We start from the raw sequence: 27,789 nt of genomic DNA, 5'->3' as shown, positions 1-27,789 counted from the left end.
TTGAGAGTACAGTACTGCTGCATGACACTGAATGAGGCCCATATACAGAATCCCGGGGACAATTGATGGAGGCCATCGCTGATTAGAAATGCTCCAAGTCTGGAGGTATTGGGCATTCTGACCCAAAGTGCAATTTGGAGGTACATATTTACCCGCATGCTTCTTCGAATGGCGTGAGGACGATCTTAAGTAAAAACAGCTTCAACCAGATCCAGGTGCTATTTCAGGTTCATCTAGGAAAAGAAATCGACTACTTTTCGCTCCAAAGCCCAGGTTGCTAAGCTTTCTTTTCGCTATAATAAGAATATAAAATCTGATTCAATATGTTGCAAGTCCCATTCTGATTCGTAACGGAGAGCTTATCGTCGGATATAGAGGCTGGACCGTTGTAAGACCTTACATTTGAGGAATCGGACAAAAAGTAATTTCTCTAACCGCGATTTCATTCTGGAGCACAAAGCGAGTCCAGCAAGTGTTTCCCTGTTCCATCTTGTCTTGGCAACAATAGCGCGGCCTGCGACTTAACGTACCGATCACGTGTTCGCGTTGGCTTTGAAAGTATTGTTTTAGTAGATATGTTATTGCGTTTTCCAGGAAACATTCAATCCATTAAAAGTCGAGTGTAGAGTATTTGTTGGAGCCACCCTGTAAAGTAGTCGGCGACACTCCACATGCAGGATGCTACCTGTCATCGGCGTGAGTGACCGCCGACTGAGACTGAGGTACCCTTCCCCGAAGGGCTCGTCGTGCAAGGAGCAGGGCCGCGCGACTATTTTTAATGTACTGTTATATAATTACAGTCCGTTTTTTTAACGTGAATCGACTCATGGCATAAAATGGTATATACTGACTAAAGCCGATGGAAAATGACGGAGTTTCAACATTTATATAGGCCCTGTCTAGATGGGACATCCTGTAGAAGTTTTCCTTTTCTTTAAAGTAAAAATCATATGAAACACGTATATAAGTTAAGAAGCTGAATAACAATTTGGAATACTTTATATTTAACCATAAAAACATCTGTCTTATTTTTTTCGTTTATAGTTTTATACAAAACATTTTAATCGAGTGTACATGGCTTTATATGTTTTTCATATTTCTTAACCAGACTCGTCACAATCATTCTATGTTTTTTTTTATTTTGAGCATTTAGTTGCTTAGCATTTCCCATCCCAGCTTTACAATACTTATTGTTGGATCATAAATGTTTGATTCCTGGATTCAATCTTCTTCAGGATGTAATGTTGTTTTTATAATTTTGATGCGAGCGTCTTAATCAATGAATCACGACAGTTCTCAAAATATTCAGTATTTTGAATTGTTTAACCGTTTTTCTGTTCCATACCAGTGATTGGGCTTTCTATTCTTTAAGATAATTTGGATATCAACATGATTTTCCTTGCTACTCTTTAAGTTGTTGCGCTAGGGATCTTTTTGATTTCATATATGAAGATGAATCTGTTAATATTGCTACTATATTGTTTAGAGATAGTATTGTTTCACTGTTGTATCCTCAATTCAGATTATTTTTTCACCAATTAAGCTGATTCGCGCCTTCAATTTGATTTGATATCCCAGTCTAAACAAGGTATGATTTCTCAGATTTGATTTGATTACACCATTGTTTTTACTGTGACGTAGAGTTAATAATTGAAAATTCAATCTTTACTAACTATGCTGTACGGAAGGAACACAATCAGCAAACAAGATACTGTTTTAATCGTGCTGTTTAGGCGATTTTGATTTAATTGTTAAACGCTACAGCAAATATAAAAAAAATTATTTCCAAATGCCAAAAATGCAATTATTAAAATTAATGAATATTTGCTGAATGAATATACTCTAATACAAATCCCAATAACAAGAAATAAAAAAAAACTTCTACACAAATAATAGTTTGTAGTGATACACTTCTAGAAAATATTTAATGACATGATTTAATGATAATAAATTAGCTGAAATGTCAACTACATTTATAAGTTAAAAGCATAGAGTTTGTTTTAGAAAAATGGGTCGCGTAGAATAATTGGAGACAGGCTATCTTATCATGGGTATTATTCTATTTCAATTCTAATAGGGTGACTTATTTTCATTCATTTTGATGCTTATAACATATCACAACGTATAGACGTTTTTCTACTAGACATTGATCTAATCATTAAACCTGTTTTCGTTAAACTCACGCCCGCCTGCATGATTGTTTCTGCCTTTTTTCCTATGTCATTAGAGTGTTTACTATACCAGCATAGAATTATTTTAATGAGAATGTTAGTTTAAAATTTATTAAAAATAAACTATATCATAATTGGGATTTCATGGGGTTTCAAAATATGAAAAATTACTTATGAAAAATAAAAATTATGCATTTTATAACATTTTAGTTCTGTATTCTGCATAATTGCTTACAGATTTCGTCTCCTATGTTTGAGATACAACAATAACTTATGGTAGAATGTAATATAGTTTTCAAGGGTTTATGTTGTTTAATTTTTTTTTCGAGTCGTATCTTGTGTTTAAGTCTTATTTATGTCAAAACATAAACACTTCTTAAAGTTGCATTATGAAACATCATGCAAATTTAAACCGTCTACGGGCGCACCATAATGAACTTTCGCGTCATTGCGTATTCTGTAGTTTTTCAATGACTGGGGAATGGGTTTTTTAGTGATCGCAGTCAATAAAACCATCAATAATAAGATTGTTATCAATAGTTCAAGTTACATTTTGAAAGATGAGTGAAATTAATGTATTTAAAACTCTTGGCTGGCTCTTTGTGCAAAACTAAGTAGTTTGTCATTTGTTTATACTATTATAATAACTTTTAGCATCGAGGCATTGATTAATAAACACAATCTATAGTGTTCAAAAACTTATCTTAAGATCAGTTATAATCTGCAGCTACAACATATACGGTCTATGTCCCTGTTTATTTGAATTTATTGTTTAATTTTGAATGGTTACAGCTACAGCTCAAACCCATTTCAGTCGGACTTTATTGTTTTTATGGTAATGCTAAGCAATGGGAAGCACACTAATCGCACTGATTTTTACATTTAATGCTCTCCCTAAAATGTATATCATATTTAAGTTAACTTGCTTTAGTTTAAACCAAATTTGGCTTAAGCTCGCAAGTAGAATGCTATGAAGAAAATATTTAATGATAAGCATTTTAACTTATATGAACAATAATTTTTATAATTGGAGTATGTAGCCAGCACGGAAAATAAGAAAAAAGGCTAGAAAAAACAAGAACATTTTAGATTTGATAGAAATCACTAAACTAAGAGGTTAATAAAGGACCAACGTCTTTGGTTTTATTGATAATTGAGTAGTCATTGGAAAATAATTTGTTTTAATAATAAATGAGAATATAAGTTTAGCCAACATAATGATAATGTGATCATAGGTCTCATCCATTTTTATATGTGTTTAAAAACATACAATATTAACTATTATTGTTAAAATAGATTGCGATGTATAATTCCACAAGATACACAACAGTAATATAAAGAATAAATTTGCTTACTTAGCACCATTTATTTTTAACCGTTTATATTAAACTAGTTGACCCTGCCAACTTCGTTCTGCCACTCGACTATTGTAGCCTCCTTGAATTTCGACTGCCTAATCCTATACTTGATCTTCTGATTTAAGTCATTTTTTCTGACTATGAAATGAGTAAATCAAAATCAAATAATTTAAATTTGATCACAAATAGTTCTTTATGTTTAGTACTTAGTTTTTGTTCTAACCACAATAATCGACAAACTTAAACCACTTGACAAAACTCCGTTATAAGACGTACGCTACTTTCATTTATATATTTGTATGAATACGATGTGATCGTTTGTTAATCATATAATTCCACGATAGCGAAAGTTTCAGATCTGTTCGGTAGCATTGAATACTATGTAAAATAAATATAATTTATAATTGGCTGGTCATATAGTTTCTTATAAAGGATTTAGTGAAAGACTTCGAGACCCTATTTAATTATGTTTTTCAATCTTAAACTATTTTCTCTTTGGTTTTTTCCTAAATAATTATTACATGCTTAAAATGAATCGGAAATGTTGTTTGAGATGTTCTAACACATTAATTATCAACATCATGAGAGTAATAGAAGAGTAATAGAATAGAAAACACCAATCATTCAAACCCTTCTTCATCATAAAGTAATATGCCTCATCAACTATAATTTTGGTAATAATGTTCATAACCGGTTATACACTGTTTCCGATAAACTTATTGATACATTTTTGACGAGATAGCTAATAACACGACTGTTTTACAGCGCCTTTAAGACGCAATGTACCTAATTCGTTAATTATCATGCAACTTACCTAAGATCTCTAATATCCTATCAACAATTATGTATTCAACAAAAGTGTTTGATTCGTCTCTGATGTGTTATATGTGTATCAGCACTTGAGCTGTGCTGTGATCGAAAACAATTTGTTTGAACATATTTTATCAGTGTCGTCGGCGATTTTCGACATATTTAAAAACCCCAACCTCGTTTTGATTGAACATTATCATTTTCACATATAATATAGTTTTTGCAAAAAAATTACATACATTTGTCTTGATCCTCAAACTGTACATAAATATAAATCAAATAAAGGTAAAACGGTAATATTTAAATAATAAAATTAATATTTTCTCCACCATAGTACTATAACTGAATAATGATAAGGATACATATAAATAATGAACAAGACATTTAAATAATACTATATATTTAAATAACAATGTGTAAGAAAGAGCTTTAAAAATAATAGTTCTTTAACGTAGCAATTGGTATTATATTGGTTTTTAGATAATAGTTATAAAAAATTAAATCACTGCTTAAGGTTGGTAATGGATTTTTTTATCATTTGCTTTATTTCAGCAACGGGAAAACTGCAATAGTTCAAACTTGTTTACTTTGTTTGTTTGTTGTCTTTGATCTCCAAATATGTCAATCGCTATCGATGAAAGTCCAAGCTTCGAAAAACGACGCATCCAGTAAGAAAAACAAAACCAATAGTCGCATGTCGCAATACGTATGAACGATAGGCTTTGAATGGCATAAATCGTTAAGGAATGTCATCACCACCAATGATACGATTGTACTCGGTGTAGTTTTTGATCATCTTTGCTCTATCGAGGGATTCCCGCATTAGTCGCTCATTTTCTTGTCTTACTGAAATGATATGTAATATTAGGAAGATATAGGGTCGATAAAAACAATAATATTTTGACTGAGCATATTGAGTTAAAAAGGTTAATGGGAGAAAAGATTTGTAAAATGTAACGCATGACTTGGTTTGCCTTGCAATTAAGGAGCTTCATACAATTTAAACAAATAAGGCTAAATTGTTCCTTAATAATACTTATTAAATGAGGTTTCATAGATGCCGCAAAAGTAAAGAGTCCTTACCTGAAATATGACAAGAATTTTTTTTTAAATATTGGTCGATTGTTAATTAAACTACGAAATTAATGTAAAAACGTTTCTCTTAACTTGTATAAACTACACATTGTTTTAAAATATATTTTGCACCGAAGAAAAGATGCATACGAGGAAGTAGATCAATACGTAGCATGCATATATTTCCATTATGGTTTAAAATAGTATGAAGTACTAAAATCATGATTAAAAATTGGAAGCCTAATCTCGTTCATCGATAAGCTATTATTTATCGTTCATGTCTCGCCATACCCTAAAGCTGCTGCCATTTAATTTATATTTCTAGCTCAGTTCACTGTTATAGAGTAAAATTTTTGCTTTTAAACCATTTTTTATATCATGAGCTTACCTTTTGAATTGATTTTTGAATTGATTCCATACAATAAATGAACGTTTGCCATAAACGTTTTTCGATATGAAGTAGACGCTCTCATTAATGTTCGATGGTTGTACGATGTGCATCTGCTGTCCCTTACCAACGATATTACAAATTCTATATTTCACGAGTCTCAATTGTATTTGTTTAACATGTTTCATAAGGCCACTGATTTTGAAGCGGGCGTGACATTTTATACGTTTTCTCATCAATTAACAGCGACCGATGGTTACAGTTAGCTATGGTCTACAATACCAGTACCAAAATGGCAATTGTGGCAAAATTCTTGATTTTCCATTCTCAATAGATGTATTATAAATATCATCAAATACCTACAGCACTTTGAGAGGTACCGCCTGAAGTTTGTGCGGATCCGTTCGTTTTGTTTACTGTTGTCAGTCCTCAGTTAAAACGTGAAAGAGTTGAATGAAATACATTAAGCACTTCTACATAGGTGGATTTTTCGTTCTATATTCGTAAAGAACGATAGTTCATTAAAATATATTATTTTACGATCCATAACTCCATCGTTTTTCTGTACGGTCTTCTGCTCGGGGTTTAAATAACTTACTCGGGTTAATTGTTTTTTTCTTTCTGTTTTCATTGAAAGTATTTTTTTTTGTTTGTTTTGTTATTTACACACTTTTAGTTTAACCAACGATTGTTTAAGTTTATTTGCTTATCACTTGTAAGCTACAGTTTATAACAGGTTAGTTTTAGATTTGTTTAATTTTGGTTTTTATTTATTATATGTTAGCTTCCATTTTACTTGTTTTAAATAAGTTTAATGCGTACTATTGACATTTCACGTGCGAGTTTTAAGAAAATCATCGAACAAACCCGTTTTATAGCAGGAACATTTCATATGGTATGTTGCCCTGAATGTTCGATTTCACTGCCGTGGGTGGACAATATTGTGGTTTTGAATATTACCATTTGAATTAAATTAAATTCTTATTTTCCTTGATATATCGAAACCTCGCTTTCCACTCCCTTTGCCGGGTGACAGACACCATGGTTGTTTGTTATTGATTTATAAAATTATTTGGGCGCCCTCATATGTAAGTGTTTAATTACTTAAGGGTCGTCCTTGGCACTTTGTCAGATATTGTGGAGATTAGTTACTATCACTCATCCTACTATTCGAGCGAACTAGAATTGGCCGGCGACGAATGGCATCCTCATTGATAATGCTGTTTCTGACACCATATTGCTCGTTTGAATTTAAACATATCTGCGTCGCCGCGACAGGTTTTAACGTCTGTCGATTCGTAAAGTTGGTTTTTGCGATTAAACTTACCGCATCAATTAGCTCCATTGTAGTGCTTTGGTGACTCCTTTGAGACCATATACGTAGGAATGGCGTGTATTGGCGTATCACGAGCAAATGTATACTGTGTTTTAGTCGGAGTCGTTATACTAGTGCTGGAACTCGTATGCGTGAACGTCAAAAGCACTGCCAACACACTTAACAGAGTTAAGGCCAAAAAAATGGATACAACGATGCATAGGATGCGTTTTCTTTTTTTTGAAGACTCGGTGTCATCTTCAAAGCTGTTACCACCAAACTTCTTACGCGAGTCGGTTAATTTTCGCCTACTCTTACGACGAGACGCATTTATTGATTTTTGACGATTCATCTGGTACGTTTTCATGATAACACCATAGTTGATGTCCATGATATCCATCGGTATAGGAGATACATCTGGCCGGCCGAGATCATCCAACATAAGACTGGATGAAAGTTTGCGTGACGCTTTGTATATTTTTCCAGTTTCTTCAGCTGAGAGTGCTATGCTAGCTTTCCGGTATGGACTGTTTGTCGCACTGATAATCGCCGATGGAGGTGGTTCTAAATCGACAATGAAACTTTTAGATTTTTTTGCTTTAAAATTCTCCCGGGCATCCGGTCGTCCGTTTTTGTAGCGTAACGAATAAGATTTCTTCTGGTCGAAAATCGGGGATTTCAATTGCTTTAATTCGTCCATCAATGGCGAACTTGGACCGAGCATATGTGTCTGAGAGTGCTGGATAAGCGATCGCCTGAAACTTCCTCCCCCGCTGGCAGCAACGTAAGGTAATGCCTTATCCAAACTTGTCGTGCTGTTTTTTTGACTGTATTTCTTACTATTTTGACGGTTAACAAAATCCGAGAAAGATTCTCCCTTCTTTTCCGTTCTACTATTGCTGCGAGACCGATAAATTTCATTTTCCAGCGATGCGTTCGCTGAACTAAACTTTTTACTTTCTCTTGGGCTACGCTGGACGACTTCTGTAGGTATATCTTCACCAAGAGAATGAAACTTAACTGAATCTCGTCGCAGAAAGGCAGTGTTCCTTTTTTGCTGATCGTTGAACGAACGGTGCATATGACAGTTACGCCTGCTACCTGCTGGCGAGTGATGATATTTGACCGTTGTATGTTCTCCATCTTCATCTTCTAACCTTCCGCTACTATTATCACCGCCGCTTTCCTGCTTAACCACATACTCTCGGGGATAGATATGAGTGTGCCTAACACTGCTATGCCGAATGATAGGTGTCGCAACAAATTCTTCAGAGTTAGAGCCACCGCTATTGCTGCGAGAATGAAATGAAGTAGCCTTTCGCAACTGATGCATAGAAGGAGAATATACGTGCAACGTATCGGATCGACGGAATTGCTTTCTAGCGATGCTCCACGGATCCTCTACCTTCAACGAAGTCGGCGAGGCCTCGTTATGGAAAAACACTTTGGGATCGGGTGAAAGTTTCTGTCTTGGCATTGGCGAAAGGTGTTCGACTGGGCTCTGGTGTAAGATTAGACTGCTATCTAGTAGTCCACTGCCACTGCCTTGAGCATTGCTATCTGCACCACTTCGAGGCGAATAGTTGTCTATCCTTACTGAAACGGTTCTGTCTCCAGATTTCAGTTTTGGTGGACGTTTTTTACTGATCTCCATCATATCAATGATCATCGGATTGTGATGCGGACTGACTGAAACTTTAGCCATATTCGCTGGCCTCTGCTGTATCCAAGTAACGGTGCCAACGGACAGTGCGTTGAGGTCCCTCGAATATTTCTGTGTTGATGCTATGCGTAGCTTGTAAGGCGCAGCTTTTATTTGTTATGCGCAGCACTCAACATAGAGTCTGTATCGTCACCATCTGTATCGTTTATCTGCTATAGCACAGCGGTCACTGTTGCAAAACCTCTTAACAAAGCATCAGGGTGAATGCAACATTTACAATTAAATAAATTGTGGCATTCGCTACTTCCAATTATTCTATGAATACTCTCCAATTGGATTTTTTAACGTAGGGCCTGTATCAGAACTTTGTTTAGGCGGCACGATAGCGCAACCCATTTGTAGCCAGTCACGTTGTAGAACAGCATTGGAAGACGACAAGGGCACCAATGAACCGATTCCTCATTTGCAGAATGATGCTACAAATACGCACTTCTAAAGTATGATCAGTAACGTTACAAAAACGACTATAACTACGTATATTGGTATGATTATTGTCACCATGCGGATTCACTTTTTGGAACGGATATACGCTATGGAAAAGTAAATCTTTCGTCGAATGAACATATTTGATGTTTTAATTAATTGGTAGTTTAATATGGCACTGATAGTGAATTGATTGTTTTTTTATTATTTAAGCTACATATTTCAATTTCATTACATCAATCATTTTGGACAATGTTGAGCTGTAAAATTTAAAAATTCATGATTAATTCTCTATAAGAAGGCACATGGCGTTGACAAATTACGTCAATTTTGACTAAAATGAAAATTCTATTGCGGTAGAGATGCTAGTTTATTTAATTACTAGTTGACCCCGCAAACTTCGTTCTGCTACTCATCTCTTAAAGCCTCCTTGAATTTCGACTGCGCAATCCTAAGGTATGCATTAAAAAAATAGGCAACATTTGAATGGCAGAAAAAAAAAGACAGATAATTGAGTTCTGTAAATTACATATGGAAGATCGTAAACATATGTGTGCACATGTTTTCTAGTTCTTGCTGTGCTTTTTTATTGTTGCAATTGCCTCATCTCGTTTAGAGGCTGATAGAGGTTTAATTTTTTTTGCAAGTAATCTGATCCATATGTAGTTTACAGAACATAATTATCTGTCTTAGTTTTTTTCTTATCGCCATTCAAATTTGTTCTAGTTTTGTTAATGCATATGTTCTGTTTGATATTGTGGATGGAAGTATTTATTTCTTCTGACTATGAAATGAGTCAATTAAAATCAAACCATTTCCATTTCATCACAAATAGTTCTGGATTTACTAAACGTAGTTAAACCCCTTGATAAATCTCCGTGGTAAGACAAAATCGCGAATTAACCAATCCATCCTTGGTTTGCACAAACCAAGCGTTCTTTGGTCTGATGGGTATAGAAAATAAAAGTACCACAGTAGGCGATGATGATCAAATTAGAGTAATTAGAGGAGAGTAAGAATATAAAATTCATCGAAATATGCATTAGAGCTGAATTTTTGTCATCCAATGTTTTGAAATAATATAAAATCAAGTAGGCTATGAAGTGGAAAGCCACTGCAAAAAAGAGATTCAATTTGCCATAAAACTACAGATAATTCTCATCGTAAAAACATGAAACAGACCAAGGCGAATTCATAGCGCCAAAAATGAGCGAAATCGGCCCATCCGTTCTCAAGTTATGGGCGTTCGAAAGTACGCAACTTTCATTTGCATATATATAGATATAGATTTCTATTCCTAGTAACAATAATTGAACAAAAAACCGCAATAGATAATTCTAGTTTAGAATTTCAATTTAACACTTTACACAATTCGTTTAAGCGGCCACTTTGTATAGCTGATTCATTTTTTTCATCCGATAATCGATAGACTTTGCTAAGTACTGCTGTAATGTTGTTATATATGTTCATAAAACTATTTCGATGCGATGTACTACACTACAAACTATTAAACCTTTAAATGCTTTCAAATTCTTTCAATCCTTAATTCATTTGAAGAAGTTTGTGTTCCTTGACTTGAGTGAACTTAAGCACACACAAAAAAAAATTAAAAAAATAAATATATATTGTGTGGTCGAAAAAGTCTTTTCGTATTTTAGCAGTAGCTGTCTTTGACGTCGTCTACCTCTACCGCTGTTTTTCACATTATCTGATATAATACGGGGGCGTTTTGGGTGACAATTTAAATGTCATTTAGTTAAAACAAAACTAAATTTGGAGAAATTGGAAAAAGTTATAGCTATTCAAAAACGTATGAAAATAATGAAGAAATTCGCTACATTTTGAAATTCTTTTATAAAAAGGGAAGAATACCACACAAGCCATCAATCATTGTTTTATGTTTACGGGGACGATGCTCTGTCAGTTCGTATAGCACAACAATGGCTCACTCGCCTCCGTTCTGGAAATTTCGATGTGAAAGATGCACTCTGCTCTGGTCGACCTATCGTTGTAAAAATTAATGGAATTTTAGAAAAGATTGTCCAGGACCGTTACATAAGCAGCCATGACATAGACAAGGAACTAAATATTCATCATCAACCGGCTTTGGACCATTTAAAAATGGCTGGCTACAAAAAGAAGCTCGATGTATGGATACCACATGAATTATCTGTGAATATTTTATTGGTTCCAATAAACATCTGCGATTGTTTATTGAAACGAAATGAAATCGATCCATCCACGAAGCAAATGATAGCACGAGTCGAAAAGTGGATCAAATACGATAATAATGTGTGAAAAAGAACATGTGCAAAAAAAGGTAAAGCTAAACAAACGGCCCCAAAGCCAAGATTGACGCCGAAAAAGGTTATGCTGTGTGTTTGGTGGGATTGGAACGGAATCAACCATTATGAGCTACTCAAGTCTGGCCAATCGATTACATCTACTATTTACTGTCAACAACTGATGAGATTGAAGCAAGCAATTGAGGGAAAACGGCCAGAACTGATCAACAGAGAGGGCATCGTCTTGCATCAGGACAACGCTAAGCCGCACACATCTTTGATAACTCACCAAGCACTTGGAGAACTTGGTAGGGAAGTTTTGATGCATCCACCATATATCCCTGACTTTGCACCATCGGAAAACCCCTTGTTTTGTTTCCCTTGATTCCTTGATGGAGTAACGCTCCCGAAATTCAGCCGAAAATGGCAAAAGATAAGTAATTAAAGATAAGATAACGCAAAGATAAGATAGAATAAAGTTATTTAGAAATAATGTAAAAATTCATTTGAAGTTTGATCAGGAATACGAAAAGACTTTTTGGATCACCCAATATATATATTTAATATATATTTTTAATATATATTTTTTATTTTTTATTTATTTATTTTTTATTTCTTTTGCAACGAAACTTTATATACAGAGGTTTTTCGGGCCGCGGAGTGCTGTAGGCTAGAACCTGCCTGAGAAAAGGGGTCCATTCTGATTTCTGCCACCCTGCCAACCAAAAAACCATTGGCTACTATGATTTGTACATGACTGACATGAAAAATAAAATGAAAATTAGAGCTTGAAAAAAAAAATTAGTCTATGGTTCAGGATGGTTGAAAATTGGCTGATTACAAATTTTATCAGAAATCAATAGTGTCAGTAATTTGTATCATCTTTCGATCATTGTTGAAGATGGTAATAATCAATCGGGCAACGCCAGATGTATTTTCCATTCGTAATACATTCTTAAAAGTGTGATAAAAAATTGTAAACGTGTTAGCTTAAAAAAAAAACCACTAAAATGTTTCGGTAAAAAATTTCGAATCTTTCCGGACAAAGCCGTAATGTAAGACAATCTGTAACATTCGGAAAGAAGGAGCTGGATCGATTGTCTTCCTGTTTCTCACCTGCAATGTCAAAGCGTGTCAGCCTATGAAACGGACCTGTTTGCCATGCGAGTTCGCCATTTTTGCCACTGCATATTGGCGGAACTCCCGAATCCCGATAGCAAATTGCACAGTATGATTTTTTTTAAATATACTTCGTGGAAGAACAACTTGAGCGATGTCATGTTCACTGGTTTAATTCATAAATTAATTATATCAGTGCAGAAAAGATCAACATTCATGCGCCACCATCTATTATCCTTTTTCTGAATGATTTGTAACAATATATATATATAATCTATTCAGTCATTTGTATTATCTTTTTTATCAATTGGCCAAATGGATCAATTGGTTAGCACCTTCAGTTTCCATTCGTAATATAATGGTAATAACCTGGTAAATCTATCTAAAATCTATATATATAAAAATCTCGTGTCACGTTTTTTTGTGTCCAAACTCCTCCGAAACGGCTGAACCGATTCAAACCAAACTTTGTGTGTATCTTCTGTAGGTATCAGAATCGGATGTAAATTATATTTCATCCCCATTACTTAAGTTATTCAAAAACTAGGAAAATTATTTTTCGTAACTTTCTGTTAACCTTTGATTTGATATTTTTGTTAGATTTTTCATACAAAAAAACTAATACTCTCAAATTTTCATAGCCCTAGCTCAAACAGTAATTTTTTAATGATTTTTTGAAAATTCACTAAATCACCGAACAGTAGTTGCAATACTGAGCGCCAGGGAGCGTTGACAGCGCGAATTAATTTAATTGATGAGAATTTTATCCTAGAAGGCCTAGCTAAAACCGGTTTAAGCATACTGGGGCAATATGTACAATTCGAATTTTCGAAATTTCATCAAAGATAAAAAAATTATGCATAAAAATTTAAAATGTGCACACACATTACTAACAGCTCAGGATGTACTCGATTGCACTTTTAGTAGGAGGTAAAAAAATCCGCACTTTCCCTAAAGAACAATGATAATTGAAGTGCAATATGAAAAGTCCAGATATTTTCAATCGTCGAGTCAGATACCGATATCCGGCCGTATCGATGAAACCACGAAACATTCATATTCATGTTGAATTCTATAATTTATTTGCAAGCATTATCATAAGTGCTGTTGCGCGGAGTCCAAACTCCAGGCGGTAACGTTAGAAGCTCAACTCAGTTATTGGAAAAATGAGTCATTACGTGTGTTCTCTAGAAGTATCCCAAAAGCGAAGAGACCTCATTCCGAGGGCCTAGCACCCACGAAAAAAACCCTTAGTTCGATAGCCCCCCAAAAGCGAGGAGGAATTAAAAGCGACGGGATTACGTACGAAACAAACCGTCTCCGATAGTCGGTGCGCAGCAATGCTTCCGACTCCTTCGCAGGCAAAAGGGAAGCGTTCCAGCCGAGTATCAACTGCCAATGATAGTTTAGTAATTAACCTTGCTGATCAATCCATGAAATTCAAAAATACACTCAAAACCATGGTTGGCGATCATACATGATCAAGGATGAAACATCGGCAAATATTAACAACCATCATAACACACAAAGTACAAACTCAAAGAAATAGAACATATCAGTAAAACCTAATCTTCTAAGCGTAGCGACGCACGCGGGTCATGCTAGTATCTTATACAATGCTCAAAGAGTTTAATTTTCGACTACGCAAGCAAGCTCTCGAAGGCATGTATACAATTCAATGAAAATATAGAGAATGCTGCTATTTGCAATTGTCGAATGGCCAACGTCATTTGAGTCACTACACTCTGTTAATAATATGTATTCCCAACATGTGAAGAACTTAAGTTTTTCGAAAATGTTACTCATTGGAAAATCGTTGATTGCCGATAATGGCGATTATGATGATAATGGCGATTATGACGATAATGTCGATAATTTCACTTGAACTCCATTTACCATTGGCAATAATACATTAATTATATGTACATACATTAATGATAAGAAACATAATCGAGCTTAACTTTTGATCGAAGATATGTGCTAACTGATGTGCGGTAATCTATTAGTGAGGATAGGAATGGCAGCATTAAATCGCGAAATCAATATCGGAATCAAACGAATTTAACCCTGTTGAATCCCCAAAAAGCAAGTGAAATAGAAATGGTGGCGTAAATTTCCTTGCTGCTCCTGATCTAACTGGAAAGACATTCCTTTTGTCATTAAGTTTAGCCAATGTCCAATACAGCCAATACAAGTTTAGGGGTTTTATTCAATATGTAATGTTCCGCCAGAAGCAATATTTCTGCAGAATCGACTTTGGAACATTATAAATCCTCGCCACTTGTTCCAGGTATGTTCCAATCTGCAGTTACAGTTTCAACGTTATAATACTTACACCTTATAATTCTTAAAGTATTATCGGATCGATACTCAACATTTTTCGTCAACATTATTAGTTAATCACAAATTAATAGCACTCTAACTAGGAATCGTATCCCACCTAGCAGCTTTTTTCGCTATGCTATGCTATACAATTAGAATAAAATAAAGATACTTACAGCGGAAAAGCAAGAACAACGACCCAATTACCATTTGATCCTGTAATCAGCGCTGTGTTTTAATGCACTATGCATATCAGCTTCGTAGTACCCATATTACAGTGCACTAACGACACAAAATATACGGTGCTCGGGGGTTACAGAGAAAAAAAATCTATTGTATATGTGGAAACAATAAAGAACCTCCTTGAGCGAGGCTAATTTGAGTTGGGCGCAACAACTCTTTGGATTTCGCCCATCAACATCTATGACGTAAGTGGGTTTGGGCGTAAAGGTTTGGGGGTAAAGTAAAAGTTTTACTGTACGAAAACAACTCTATTAAATTATTATAAGAATGATCCTCCAAATACACTGTAGAAGCCTCTCTGATTCGGTCACCATATGAACCATTACAACACGCTGCGGGCACGATCTTTTGGCATAATATGGTAGCACCTTCCTCACCTCCAATCACTATCCGTTTCGGAAATGGCTCTTTAGTGAAGATTTTGCAGATGGAAATTTGATCCATCATGTTCTTTGGTGTTGATTTGGGAACCTCAAAACCTCGAACGAATTATTTGATTCAGCTTTGCGCAAATAGTTTTGAAAAGTTGATGGTTCATCTTTAGCTCCGGGACAATGCTATGACTGCTAACACTCCCGTTAACTCTCAGTATTTTTGTGATTTTATCGCCAATTAATTTTTTTGTTTGTGATAATGGACTTGAATACGTGAGATACAACACATTGAACATTAACATTAAAAATGTCGAAACGTAAAATCAGAAATTTTATTTCATAGAATATCGTCATCGGAAAAACCATACATAATTAGCAAATGACAAATGAAGTGTGAAATTAATCGAAAAATCGCACAAAAGTGCAAAATTTAAATGTTCGTAGTTGAAAGTAAAATGCTGTAACTCACAGATGAATGGTATCAATAACAAACACATTTTTACTTAACAACACTTTTTTGTGTGAAATGTGATCTTTACAAAGAGGATAAATATGATTTTTCTGGATTACTTGGCGAGATATCAAGCACTAAAGCCATCTACTTTAGAAACAATGGGTAACTTTCTCCCCAAAAATTACACCATACACCTTCTCATATTTTATGATCCTGATATAGATTAAGATATGAATACTTTTACTTTACAAAATACTTTTAATATTTTTTCATTTATAGACAAATGAATTAGCAGTTATGAATAGAACGATCTTTTAAACAAACTGATGCCTAATTCTCAAAAATTGAACATTTTAATTTTGAACGTCCTTCCTAAACATACTTTTTTAACAACATGAGAACGGGCGAGCCGTATGTTTATAATCCCAAAGAAACTCAGAGAGCTAATAATCTGATAAAAAAACATTGATTTTTTTATCTAAGATTTGTTTCGGAGGTTGCAGTAGCAACTACAAAACATGCCAAATTTAGTTTCCTTTGTTAAATCCTATTATTCGTAGTAGTAGTTCGGAATATTATTGGCAAAAATACATGTATCTTGTCATAAAAGAAACCCCAGAAACGAACTCTTTTGGTCCAGATTAACATTACTCTGCCCTTGAATGTTTCTCATTCGTAAAGGCTATTGAGAATACGAATGCATTGGCTAAAACTATACACTGTGCACTAGCTATGCACTTACAAGGTCGGAAGGTACGCATGTACGTTTAATGCTATTAATAGCACCTAGTTCGTTCAATGTGGATTTCCAGCTGTTCCTGGTAATGATAAAATAGGCAAAACACTCCCCTTTCCATGTGAAACATCGATCCAGAAAACATGCACATTAAATGTGAATTTGTTCTAAATGCTTATATAACCGACAAGGTTCAGAATCGCGGATTTCAGTTAGCGGCAACTGTGTCGAAATATCATATTTTTTAGTTGAAGACAGTGAAACGGCAGACAACGATACGTTAGAAGTTTAATATAATATAATATCCATTTGATTTACCCTAGACTAATTATTTTGAATGATTCCAATTGAAGATGGAATTGATTGAATTTATTGAATAGATTGAATCAATGCTTCATTGATTAAAGCGCATATGAAGCGCTTGACTTCCAAAATTCCTAAGAATCAAAGTACTTGAATTTATCTTAAGTAGAGGATAACGAAAATACATATCGTATGCAAATAAGTTAAATGTGAAGTATGCCCAATTCTAGATACGGCCTGAAATGGCAAACATTTTATGATGCATTTTCTTATAAACTCCAAAATTGTTTATAACTGGCAGATTAATTTCCGCACAGGTCATAAAAAGTTGGTCAAATAGGATTTAAGGCAGAGGCCCGTTCTCATGTTAAAAAATAGCTAAACTATTTGTTGGAGCTTTACTTATTTTTACCATTGTTTTAGCAAAATTTCAGGTTTCAAAGCTAATAAAACACATGTCGTTAGTATTCCCGTTTACATTTCCTGATATCCAAATATCCCGATATAATGCGCTTAATGGTCTTTTACAAGATTAACATTACTAAACGTTATCTCGATAGAATTATACATGTCCCATAATGTTGATTGACAGAAGTTCAATTTTATCCCTCCCTCCCTGATAAATTACTTTGTGTGAGTTTTTAGATGTGAAATTTCGCTGATTCTATTAAAAAAAACATGTGTTCGTCGGTAGCCACGCCCGCAATTGATTACCACCACCGACAATGAAATCAACCCGTGGAACATTAATGCATTAATAAGGCAATTAGTTTTTTCTTTTGTTTTAAAAAAGATATCATTTTTGTTATTACCGATACGTTGGTTCCAAACATACTTCGAAAAGTTGAACGATTATTCACTGTTTGTTCGATTTTTGACATTTGCGTATTTCACGACAAAAAATTAAAAAAGTTGCTTTAATTATCATTTGCATAATTATAATTCATTCCTAGAATCAGAATATTCGCAATCATGCAACAACGCCAGTTTTCTATGAGTTATTGTTGATATCATGGAATACAATAATAGTTATGTTCATAAATGTTTGTTTCATCTGTCTCATAGTTCGCACCTCATGGTATGTCCAGAATGCATATGGAATTTTATTTGCATCGATGATACGTGGCCATCTTATGACAAAAAGATAAAAGACAGTTACATAAGGTATCTGTTTTTAGGTTAAATTTGAAAGCAGATAGAAGAAATTGTGGTACGAGTCTAACACTCAACAAATAATCACACGCAATCAACACGCCTCTTTGCTACTCCAGCAACTGCTTAGGATGAACAAATAAACTATCTATCTACACTTTCACTACACGATCGTTAGCACTTGTTCAAGATTGTCTTGATTATCTAGTGCTTTCGAACACCGCACATATTGTAATTTTATATTTAAAATTCATTGTGAACACGATTTGTCCTGTAAGATATCAGGTGTATATCAGGGTGTGGTATCATGGGCTCATTTTTGGAACTTTGTTTTTAATTAACGATAGACTGCGATAGATATAACCAGTATATTAATAATATATGAAAACACTCGGAAAAAAGCAATTTTCCACAGCTTTTACCACACCGAAAGACCACACACTGTTGATTTCAAGATAGCACTAAGAAAAAGGTGCAACAGTTGAAAAAGGTGCAACAGTTGAAAAAGGAGCGAAATCGAAAAGAGTGAGCGAAATCGAAAAGTGTGAGCGAAGATGAAAAGTGTGAGCGAAAAGTGTGAGCGAAAATTGCAGTCGTTTGTTTTTTCACCAGCTGGTGAATTTCGCGAAATTCACCAACCGATTGGTGAGTTTCTAACTGCTCGATTTTCTAGCGAACTCTTTAGCGCGAGAACGAGAGATAGCTAGCTTTGGCTAATTTTAGAGGGAGAGAAAAACTCAACTGCAAATTTCAGAGAGAGAGAGAAAGAGAGAGGTGCGGGTTTATTTTGAACCGGTAGATGGCGCCAAGCTCGAACTTTTCTCTCGCTCACTCTTTGGTGCGAGAGCAGGAGAGGGATACTTAGTTCATCTGGCCTCTGGTAAATTAGGCTGGAAAGTACAAGGACCTTATTCCCAAAATTCCACTAATAATAATAATTAATTTATATTTTTATATAATTTTCCTCTTGAATTCAAACGAATTCAATTTCCAGTTCGTCTAACAATTCCTGGTCATTCTCAAGGTCAGTCAAGGTATCAACTTGGAATTTGTGGCGCGTTACACCTCACGTGACCGGCAATTTTCATATTAGCTAGCTGAACGGAAATTTCCAAAATTTGTCAATGTAGTCTAAATATTCCTAGAGTTCGTTGCTTTATTTTTACTTTTATGTGAATTTAACTCCAATCAGTCCAATGGGTATTCCATTGAGTAGCCGCATACAGTGTAAGTAATTTGTTACATTTCCGTCTTTAAATTCAGCATGCTTGATCACAAAGGGGAAAGTTGTGTTTTTCTAGAAGAATTAACAATCTTCATTCAGTTTCGCTACCTTTCAGCTCGATTGGTTCGATAACCATTTTTTGATAATCGTTTAATAGAGAAATAATCGATCATGAGTGTGACAAAAGTAAAAAGGTGTTGCCGCATCGCATAAACACTACTGAACTATGAAAAGTATACAATATTTGAGTTCTTAATCTGCACCATCGGTCTTTTTTAATAATTTTTAAAGATTAATTTATGTAAAATTAATTATGTATGTAAATTATGCAGGTTGTACAGCTGTAGAAAAGGTTGAAAAACTCATCATCATGCTTGATACCTGTTATAGTACGGAATCGGACAAGAATGTGTCTAACATATAACATTATTTCTAGCTGAGGCTAAGAGTATTGTGTGAAACTATTAGATCAATCTAAACAAACTGACTTTTTTACATATACACTGGCTAAAATATAAGAAAGTTCATCAAAACTCTCCTAGTCAACATTTGGTTTTCATTGAATTATGCAGGAAAATATCGATTTATATTGTAAATCCTTTGAGACGCTATAATTTTGATTTAAACATTGTTTCTTTTTTTTTCTCCGCATGTTAAAACAATTATCTTTTCGGGATTTAGAATTGATTCCTTTTCCTATTTTGTTTTTTTGCAACATAAAATGTGTCTTCACCAAAAAAAAAGTTGGGGCTCGTGCAGAAATAAAAATTGACAAAGAAACGGAAGAGTCTCACGGTATATAAAGACTGCTGCCCTTTGCATACATAAAGCATATAATTTACTGACGGGACTTCCCAGTAACAGAAACAACAAAACAGATAAATGACAAAAACAGTATACACAGTTATTATTAATCTATTGAGTTATCAAATTATTCACATAATTGTACATTTAATTTTTTATTATCAAATAAATTAAAACTTACCACCAAAATAATCTTGCAAGTGCCATAGGACTTACCTGAAAAAAAAATCAAAATTATACTTGTATATGTCAATATGGTTATATGTTTTATACGTAAATTTTATCAAATATCTAAGGAATGTCTTCACATAGAAGAAATAAACTCTGTTTAGTGTAGAAGAAACGTGAATGAGACTCCTATTATTTGATTACATTTAGAAATTTGGTTGCATAATGAACTGTTATGTCTTGTATATGTAATAAATTATTATGTATGTATCATTTATGTGTAATTATCACAATATTGTATGATAATTTCTAAAATATATTCACAGATTAATACTTTACTTCAATTTTTGTTGTTGGAAATGTACCCTTATAATAGAACATGCCACGGTTCTGCGAACGATATGGTTGTACTTTATCTCAGTTTTCAAAAATGGTTTTATTATAGAATTTTTTGGTGTTCGTGTAAAAAAATACTATTCTGCCAATGCTATCACGTGCTAAATTTTAATGATTACGATGAAGAGCAGAAAAATAAAAACCGTTCTCAAGAGAAACAATTCCAGGGAACAGGGGAACTCATTTCGCTCCCGCGCAAGCGCGATTGATCTCTTTTTAGATTATTATTTGAAATTTCATTCAGCATCTCTCTTTTTCTTCTTTGGCGGCAACTACCTGAATCAATGAATGTTAGCTTACAGTCCTAGTTGCGGAATTCGGATCAGGCAAAGTAATTGCGGTATATGTTTACAATAAACGTCCACTGACAATTTACTCACCCATATCATCAATAATAGGAGCCATTCGCAGGGTTATACCAACTAACAATAGGCACATTATCAGTAGTAAGCACGCAGTCGCTATGATCGTCCAACGAGCACGCTGTGGTAGATCATCTGGATCAATTACCTGTACAAAAGTTAACGGAAAATTCTATAATATAATATATAAATAATAGGTAGTAATTATTACATTTTATATATGTTGTTATACATAAAAAAACTGGAATAAAAAATGGAAAAATTCCATTTGCCCAACTTTAAACTGGGTGATCTGCACTGTTTATGTTTCATTTTCTCTCTAAAGCGTATTTATGGGACCGATAGAGATAGGTCAAGGACTTTCTTAATTTTTCTTAACAATTCGTCATAATGCAAACAAAAGTGCAAGTTGAGTACAAAATTAAATGCCGTAGAAAGGTGCTCACCTTAACGCTTTGGTCATCCAAGTCGTGCACAAGGATTTTACGTCTTTTGTATTTTTTCTTTTTACAGTGTCGATGATGATGACGATGGTGTCTGTAGACAATCCGTTCAATCAGATCACAGTTTCAACATGAAATGCAAAGAACATTACGAAAATGAAAGAACAAATGGAGCGTTAAAAAGTGCAAAATTAATGTACTTTATTTTCATGGTTAATAATTTAAACCTCTTCTTGACTCACTCCGACTAAACAACTACAGTATGAAAAAAAAAAAGTTTATCTACCCCAGCAAATTCTTAAACGTAAATTCTTAATAGTAAATTCGTAACGTAAATTCTTACGTTTTGGCTGTTTTACAGGGTTACTGATATGAAGTGTTACCAACTTTACACTGCTTGTATCTTTTGAGCCGCTCATAGCTTCAACGCCAAAATTGTTCTATTGAAAGTTCAATGTATTGTTTACAAGCCACTAATAACGTTTTAGTCTCAGTTTTACTGATATTTTTTTACCGTCATGAAATTAAAAAGTCATAGTGTGATTGCGTTATATTTGTCTGGCAAATCATAACCAGCTACTGTTCGTGAGCTCAATCACCTTAAAGTGAATGAAATATTTGTGTATCCTACCATAAATTGTTACAATAATACTGGTAGCATTGCAAAACGCTTTGGAGGTGAACCAAAAATATCGCAAGATCACATTCGTTAAGGCAAAGGTGGCCAGATCTTGATAAAGTGAACGGCTTCTGAAATTTTAATTATCCTCAATCAATTTTGTTTTTGAAATCACTAAAAAATGATAACACACAAAAAAGTTATGGTCTTTTGAAAAGGTAACACTTCATATCAGTAACCATGTATCTAAACATCTATGTTAAAAAAATAAAAAATTGTTTATCAATAGCTTCGTTTTTTATTTTTCTTTATTTTACGTTTATGAAAACTTTACTATACTACGATAAACTTTTTTTTCTTACTGCATATTTTACATTTACGTATGTCAACTCTTACCGTTTATATTTTTTCTTGTGCTCATGCTCAACGGAATCTAGCTCCTCTGCATGGTAATCGGAATCAACTTGCAGAGAAACATCGTAAATGAAATCATCATCATATGGGATCTGCCTGCTTTTCCACCGCGAACAATTTTCATGTCCAAACAAATTGGGCATCAGGTCGGACATGCAAAGCAGTAAATGATTCAATATTTACACGAAATTATTTTTAAAATTTAATATCAAATACCATAAGTAGTCATTTAATTAGTTTCTTACTAAAAGCATATTTAGTGATATTGTTAAACTTTTTTTACGATTTTCCCCTAAGTGGACAACATTTCATAAATATTTCAATGTTTTGAAAATAGATGCCCAGCGGAGCTACTAAACCATTCAAAGGTTCAGTCTGAATTCCGGATTCTAAATCTGCAGAATAGATCCTTTTGCAATTTCGAACATTTCATCCCTCGCATCATTTTCCTTTTATTTCATATTTGCTGTCGTTTGCGAACCAACAAATCGGTCAACCAAATTTCCACGTAGGAATAATTTTTCTGCTTAATGTTCCATCGATGAAAACAAATGATTATTGGAAGGCACCAAGTCATGAAAATAAATGTTAATCCTTTCTCGTCTCATGACGCACACAGCATTGTTGTTTTTTAAGAATCAATGTGGTTTTACATTATAGTTCATGGTTGTCCGTGTTGTCCGATCAAACCGTCTAAATCATTGAAACCGCCTATTGGTTGTTGCTTCTGTAATCATAATTTAAATGATTACCATGTGCCTTAACAAGTATTAAAGTTAAGAAATATCATGATAACAATAAATAATTGCTTTTATCCGTTGTTATAACAAGCAAAATAATTAAAATTAATTAAATTTCATTCACTATAAGTGCTTTATATTGACACATTCGTTTCTCGATAGAAAATGATGTCATGGAAGTATTTTTTCATATAGTTTCTTCAGTACATTGAATAACATTCTTGAAAAGTGATAGTTCACTTAAATGGAAAATTATGGAAAAAATTGATGGTTTAGTCAAACCAATATCGCAAAAATGACCTTTTTTGGCGGTAATTTTTCGAAAAGAAATAAACGAATAACGAAATAAACGAATAATCGGACTGGTCATGCATTCTTTGACCTAGTGCACACCATCCACGACAAAATCAGCTTTTTACTACTCCAGCTGTGGCTGTGGTAGATAATGAGAACGATGCCTTAAAAGTTATGAATTAAAATAATCAAGATTGATCTCAGAGTACAAATATGTCTTACTAACAACAAAGCAACAATATACTTATATAACTAACACCTACGGTGGCTGATTTGGCGGCCGACTAAGTATGCAACGATGCAAGCCACTGTTAGTGAGCCCCGTACCGCTGCTGGTAGTTGGGAAGGCAATGACCGGATCTGAACAACGTTTTAAGTATTCTAGAACAGGAGAACGAGTAAAAAAGATGTTTTGAAAGCATCGACCGTATCTTAAAAGCTTAACCTTGTGTAATATTTAAAAAAATAGAATTACAAAGGTTGGTAATTGAATCACATAAAAAATAATACAGCTATCTTATGTTTTCTATAATACTTACTATACTTTCTTTTATTTAATTTTTCCTCATCACTCTCGTTAATGTCGTAGCCCATAATATAGGAAGAACAGTCATCGTTGTAGCCATAACTGTTTGTTGCGATCGTGCCGCTCCCTTTGCGGTGATGAAATTTATTTGTACTGGATTGATAACTGCATTGTACATTGTTGGTAAACCCGATGGGAGCTGCTGAGGGCATGATTCCTGGAGATTTATGATGCTGCTCGACATCGCAGCTTGAACGTTTTGATAAACTGTGGTGTTTGAGATGGTAAACATGATGATGTTGATCTTCAAGTCGACAATTGTTACATGCAGCAGTCATTTGTCTGCATCCTAACTCATTATTGGCTTCATCTTGTATGGCAGAACTTGCAAGATTGGCTAAAGTACATAGGTTTGCAACTGAGCCCGACTGATTCGAATCGCCAACTGAATTACTCGATTTAGTACAACCCGAGGCGCGTCGAAACTGTTGTAGTTTAACCATATCACTAACCGGCGATGACTGATGAAGATCGATACGTGTTGCTATCACAGGTAAGTTTGCTGCGGTCAGTTGGTTAAAGCTTTTAATAGGCTCTAAAGTAGGCAAAGCCTTTGCTAATGGTTCTGCTGTTATATTGCCGATGTCTGGGTTAGTACTGCCGTGGTCGTTGTAAAGGGCTTGAGTCAATCTGATTTTTTTACTAGTGATATTACTACTGGTATTTTCTTCTAGTAGTAGGGATGACTTCTTGCTACTATTGGTTACGGCACTAAGTCTACCGTCGCCAGTCTTCGACACTGACTTGTTCACGACTATCACAGTGGAGTTATGTTCTTGCTGTTGCTGATCCTTGTCGTATAGACTAAGATCAACTATGATCGAATTATCACAATCGCTTGCACTCGCTTTTGTCAAATGTTTTTGATAGGTGGCAGTACTAAATGTTAGATGCCTACCTTCATTGATTTTTGATTTTTGACGTGGCAGTACCGGACTGTTTTGAGCGCTGATTGATTTTGCTTCGAGGATTCGTATTCGATTGGCCGCATTTCCTGCTGAAAGCAACGAACTCCTTCCAAACAGTCGCGCAGCACCACGTGCGTGAACGGAATTCTTAATAATCGATATCGGCTCGGATACGATACTTCGTCGCATATCTGATACTTCGCTTACCCCATCCATTTCTATTGAAGCATTCGACACGCTATCATCGAGAACGAAGTGTTCAGATTCTACTTCGATCGATATGGGATCAAATACTGATGATTTTCGTGATAATGCAGATGGGTTCTTTTTACTTTGCAAACAATCCGTTTGATTTGATCTATCTTGCAGTTCCAATGAATAGGTCTGGTTTGTCTTGGGGCTATTCACATACTTTGTTCGATTATGACAATTGTTTGGAGATGAAAAATAGTCGCATTTAGGAACAACATCGTTGCGTTCATGAGATGATTCTATATTTGATGTCACAACCTCTTTGCCGTCATCATCAGATAACGATGAAAGGTCACCGACTTCGATCATCACCTCTTCATCACCATATCGTGGGATGAAATCCCTCATGGCACTTGCGACCGTGTGATTTGTATCTAATGTTTTGGTATTTGTAATCATTCCTGTAGGATTTTCTGGCTCAGATCTGGCTGCATTCTCAATTTCGATGCTATCTATTCGTTCACAATCAATGCTACTGCTGTTACTTGTAATTGAGGCTACCACATGGGGACAACAACCAGGTCCAACAGCTTTGCCTCCCAACAGAACTCTTCGTAAAAGACGCGACTTTTTATGACGTTTTTTCAGATCAGATTCCCGTTTTATTGACAAAATTTTATTTTCAACTAGTGTTGAAAATACTGCTTCAAATTGAATTGCGCTGCTCAGATCCTCCAGGGTACCAGTGGACACAGCTTTGTCAACCTTCATCCCTTTATTAGTTTTAGGTCTGAAGACCTCCGTGTGATGAAGCTGTAGTTCTGAGGGACCGTATTTCTGCGTCTTACTTCAACAAAAAACCAAAACCAGATTGATAATACACTATAGAAGCGAAACTTATGCTGGTATCATCTACTTGTCGAGTTTAATACGTAGTTCTGGTACATTGTTTTGTTGGCCTATGTGTAGATAATTTTATTTCCTCTTTTTGAAATTATTAAGTATGATTACTTGTGAAACCTGATATGAGTGACAATTGGCTTGTTTTCCTATGCCAGCTGACCAATATCATCGCTACATATTCAGTGTATCATCTTGTTGAAACTGGAAGTACAAAAAACATAGTTTATGTGATAAACATTTTTCCAAAGTCCAAAATATATCTTTTTAAATAAGTTTATACCCATGCACAAGGCGCCAATGCACGTGCTATGTATTTTTGTTTGCAATTAAATATTCACATTCACTACCACCAACAAGTACATTTCATGTCTTCAATTGATAACGAAAACAACATTTCCAACAAACTGAAATTTTACATATTTATTATTATTTTTTTTTAATAAGGTTATTTTTAAAGGCTATGGGTTAAAGGGGACCGTTTGCTATTTTGTCCAAAAATCACAGAAACAATAAATCTACACCGACGATAATGTAAACAATTGTGCAGATGGCCGAGCGTCAATAGTGCAAAAGCGAGGCGTGTGCAATATTAAAAGGAAACTTTATATAGGTCAGTGAAGCGGTGATTCAAATAAACATTCAGAAACGACCAACGCATTCAGGAAAAACCAAGTTCATATCCAAAATCCAATCCTGTAATCCTGAGTTTTTTTTTCGTTTTAAAACTTTAATAATAAAATAAGGTTATCTAGTTTGCTTCAATTATTGTTTTATTGAAAAATTATTTATATTTTTATTTATTGTCGAATATTTATTTATTTTTTCAACAAAAATAAATTTCTTTTTCCAAAATTCCAGAATGGAATTGCTGATTGCTGAGAAATATTCCAAGCCACAGAAAAGAGCTTAAAAAAACTCTCGCCCTAAAACCTTGGGGGTTGCTTGGGTTACCCGCTCATGTCTAATTGTATTCAGCTAACGCAATGTGCTGATGCACAAGGAGATCAAACTATTTTTGTATTTGCTGGCCTCTTTTTAGCTTTATAATTTTTAGTTCGAAACCTGCTCATGTTTATGTTTCAATAGCTACGTTCATGAACTTATACGGTAATTTTCGCTCATAGATTGTCACACTTTGGAAATATCTAATCTTCGTCAACACAAAATAGTTACGAATAAACTGTACGATCAATTGTGACGTTTTTCACAGACATATTTCATTTAGATAAATGAAGGTATTAGTAACAGACCATAAGACAAATGTGTACTGCGAGAAGAATGTCATAAACTCATTCTTCCTACGCAGAAATGAATGATTCCATCACCACACGATCGATTCCCACCACAAAAGAACTGCCAAGCATCTGTAAATTTCCCAGCATTTGTTTAGATTACTTTGTTCGAATAAAACACGTTGAGCCGCTGGACTATTTGGACTCATCCAAGAAGAATAATAAGAACATAAAAATTATGAATAAATTTAGC

General features: G+C 34.5%; 2 protein-coding genes across 9 annotated transcripts in view; both read right to left on the bottom strand.

Moving 5' to 3' along the window:
- Positions 1-1,075: 1,075 nt before the first annotated feature.
- On the bottom strand, positions 1,076-20,444 carry LOC125955140 (uncharacterized). 3 transcript variants are annotated; one of them, XM_049686060.1, is made up of 2 exons: positions 17,911-20,444; positions 1,076-9,522 (listed from the first exon to the last, which is right to left on the bottom strand). In XM_049686060.1, exon 2 carries the CDS (start codon positions 8,819-8,821, stop codon positions 7,133-7,135), a length of 1,689 nt encoding a protein of 562 aa, XP_049542017.1. In that variant the 5' UTR covers positions 8,822-9,522; positions 17,911-20,444; the 3' UTR covers positions 1,076-7,132. The 3 variants fall into 3 exon arrangements, with proteins under 3 accessions (XP_049542017.1, XP_049542018.1, XP_049542016.1); XM_049686061.1 differs by having other exon boundaries at positions 18,171-20,444; XM_049686059.1 differs by having other exon boundaries at positions 1,076-18,521; positions 18,673-20,444.
- The window catches only part of LOC125955136 (uncharacterized), a 30,010-nt gene continuing 3,296 nt past the window's right edge, over positions 1,076-27,789 (bottom strand). For 4 of the 6 annotated variants that reach the window (XM_049686039.1, XM_049686037.1, XM_049686036.1 and 1 more), the window contains exons 3-8: positions 24,255-26,505; positions 23,979-24,096; positions 22,664-22,777; positions 21,652-21,742; positions 21,224-21,353; positions 1,076-5,185 (exon numbers count right to left, since the gene is read on the bottom strand). In XM_049686039.1, coding sequence (XP_049541996.1) covers positions 5,079-5,185; positions 21,224-21,353; positions 21,652-21,742; positions 22,664-22,777; positions 23,979-24,096; positions 24,255-26,172 — 2,478 coding nt within the window. In that variant the 5' untranslated portion in view covers positions 26,173-26,505 and the 3' untranslated portion in view covers positions 1,076-5,078. Of the gene's footprint in view, positions 5,186-20,460; positions 20,496-21,223; positions 21,354-21,651; positions 21,743-22,663; positions 22,778-23,978; positions 24,097-24,254; positions 26,506-27,789 lie in introns of all 6 variants that reach the window. The other 2 variants (XM_049686040.1, XM_049686041.1) reach the window with 2 other exon arrangements.

Source organism: Anopheles darlingi, chromosome 3 (assembly GCF_943734745.1).
Source record: "Anopheles darlingi chromosome 3, idAnoDarlMG_H_01, whole genome shotgun sequence".
Lineage (NCBI taxonomy): Eukaryota > Metazoa > Arthropoda > Insecta > Diptera > Culicidae > Anopheles > Anopheles darlingi.
Note: the sequence above shows the minus strand (reverse complement) of the source record. Positions and strands in the feature narration are given on the sequence as shown.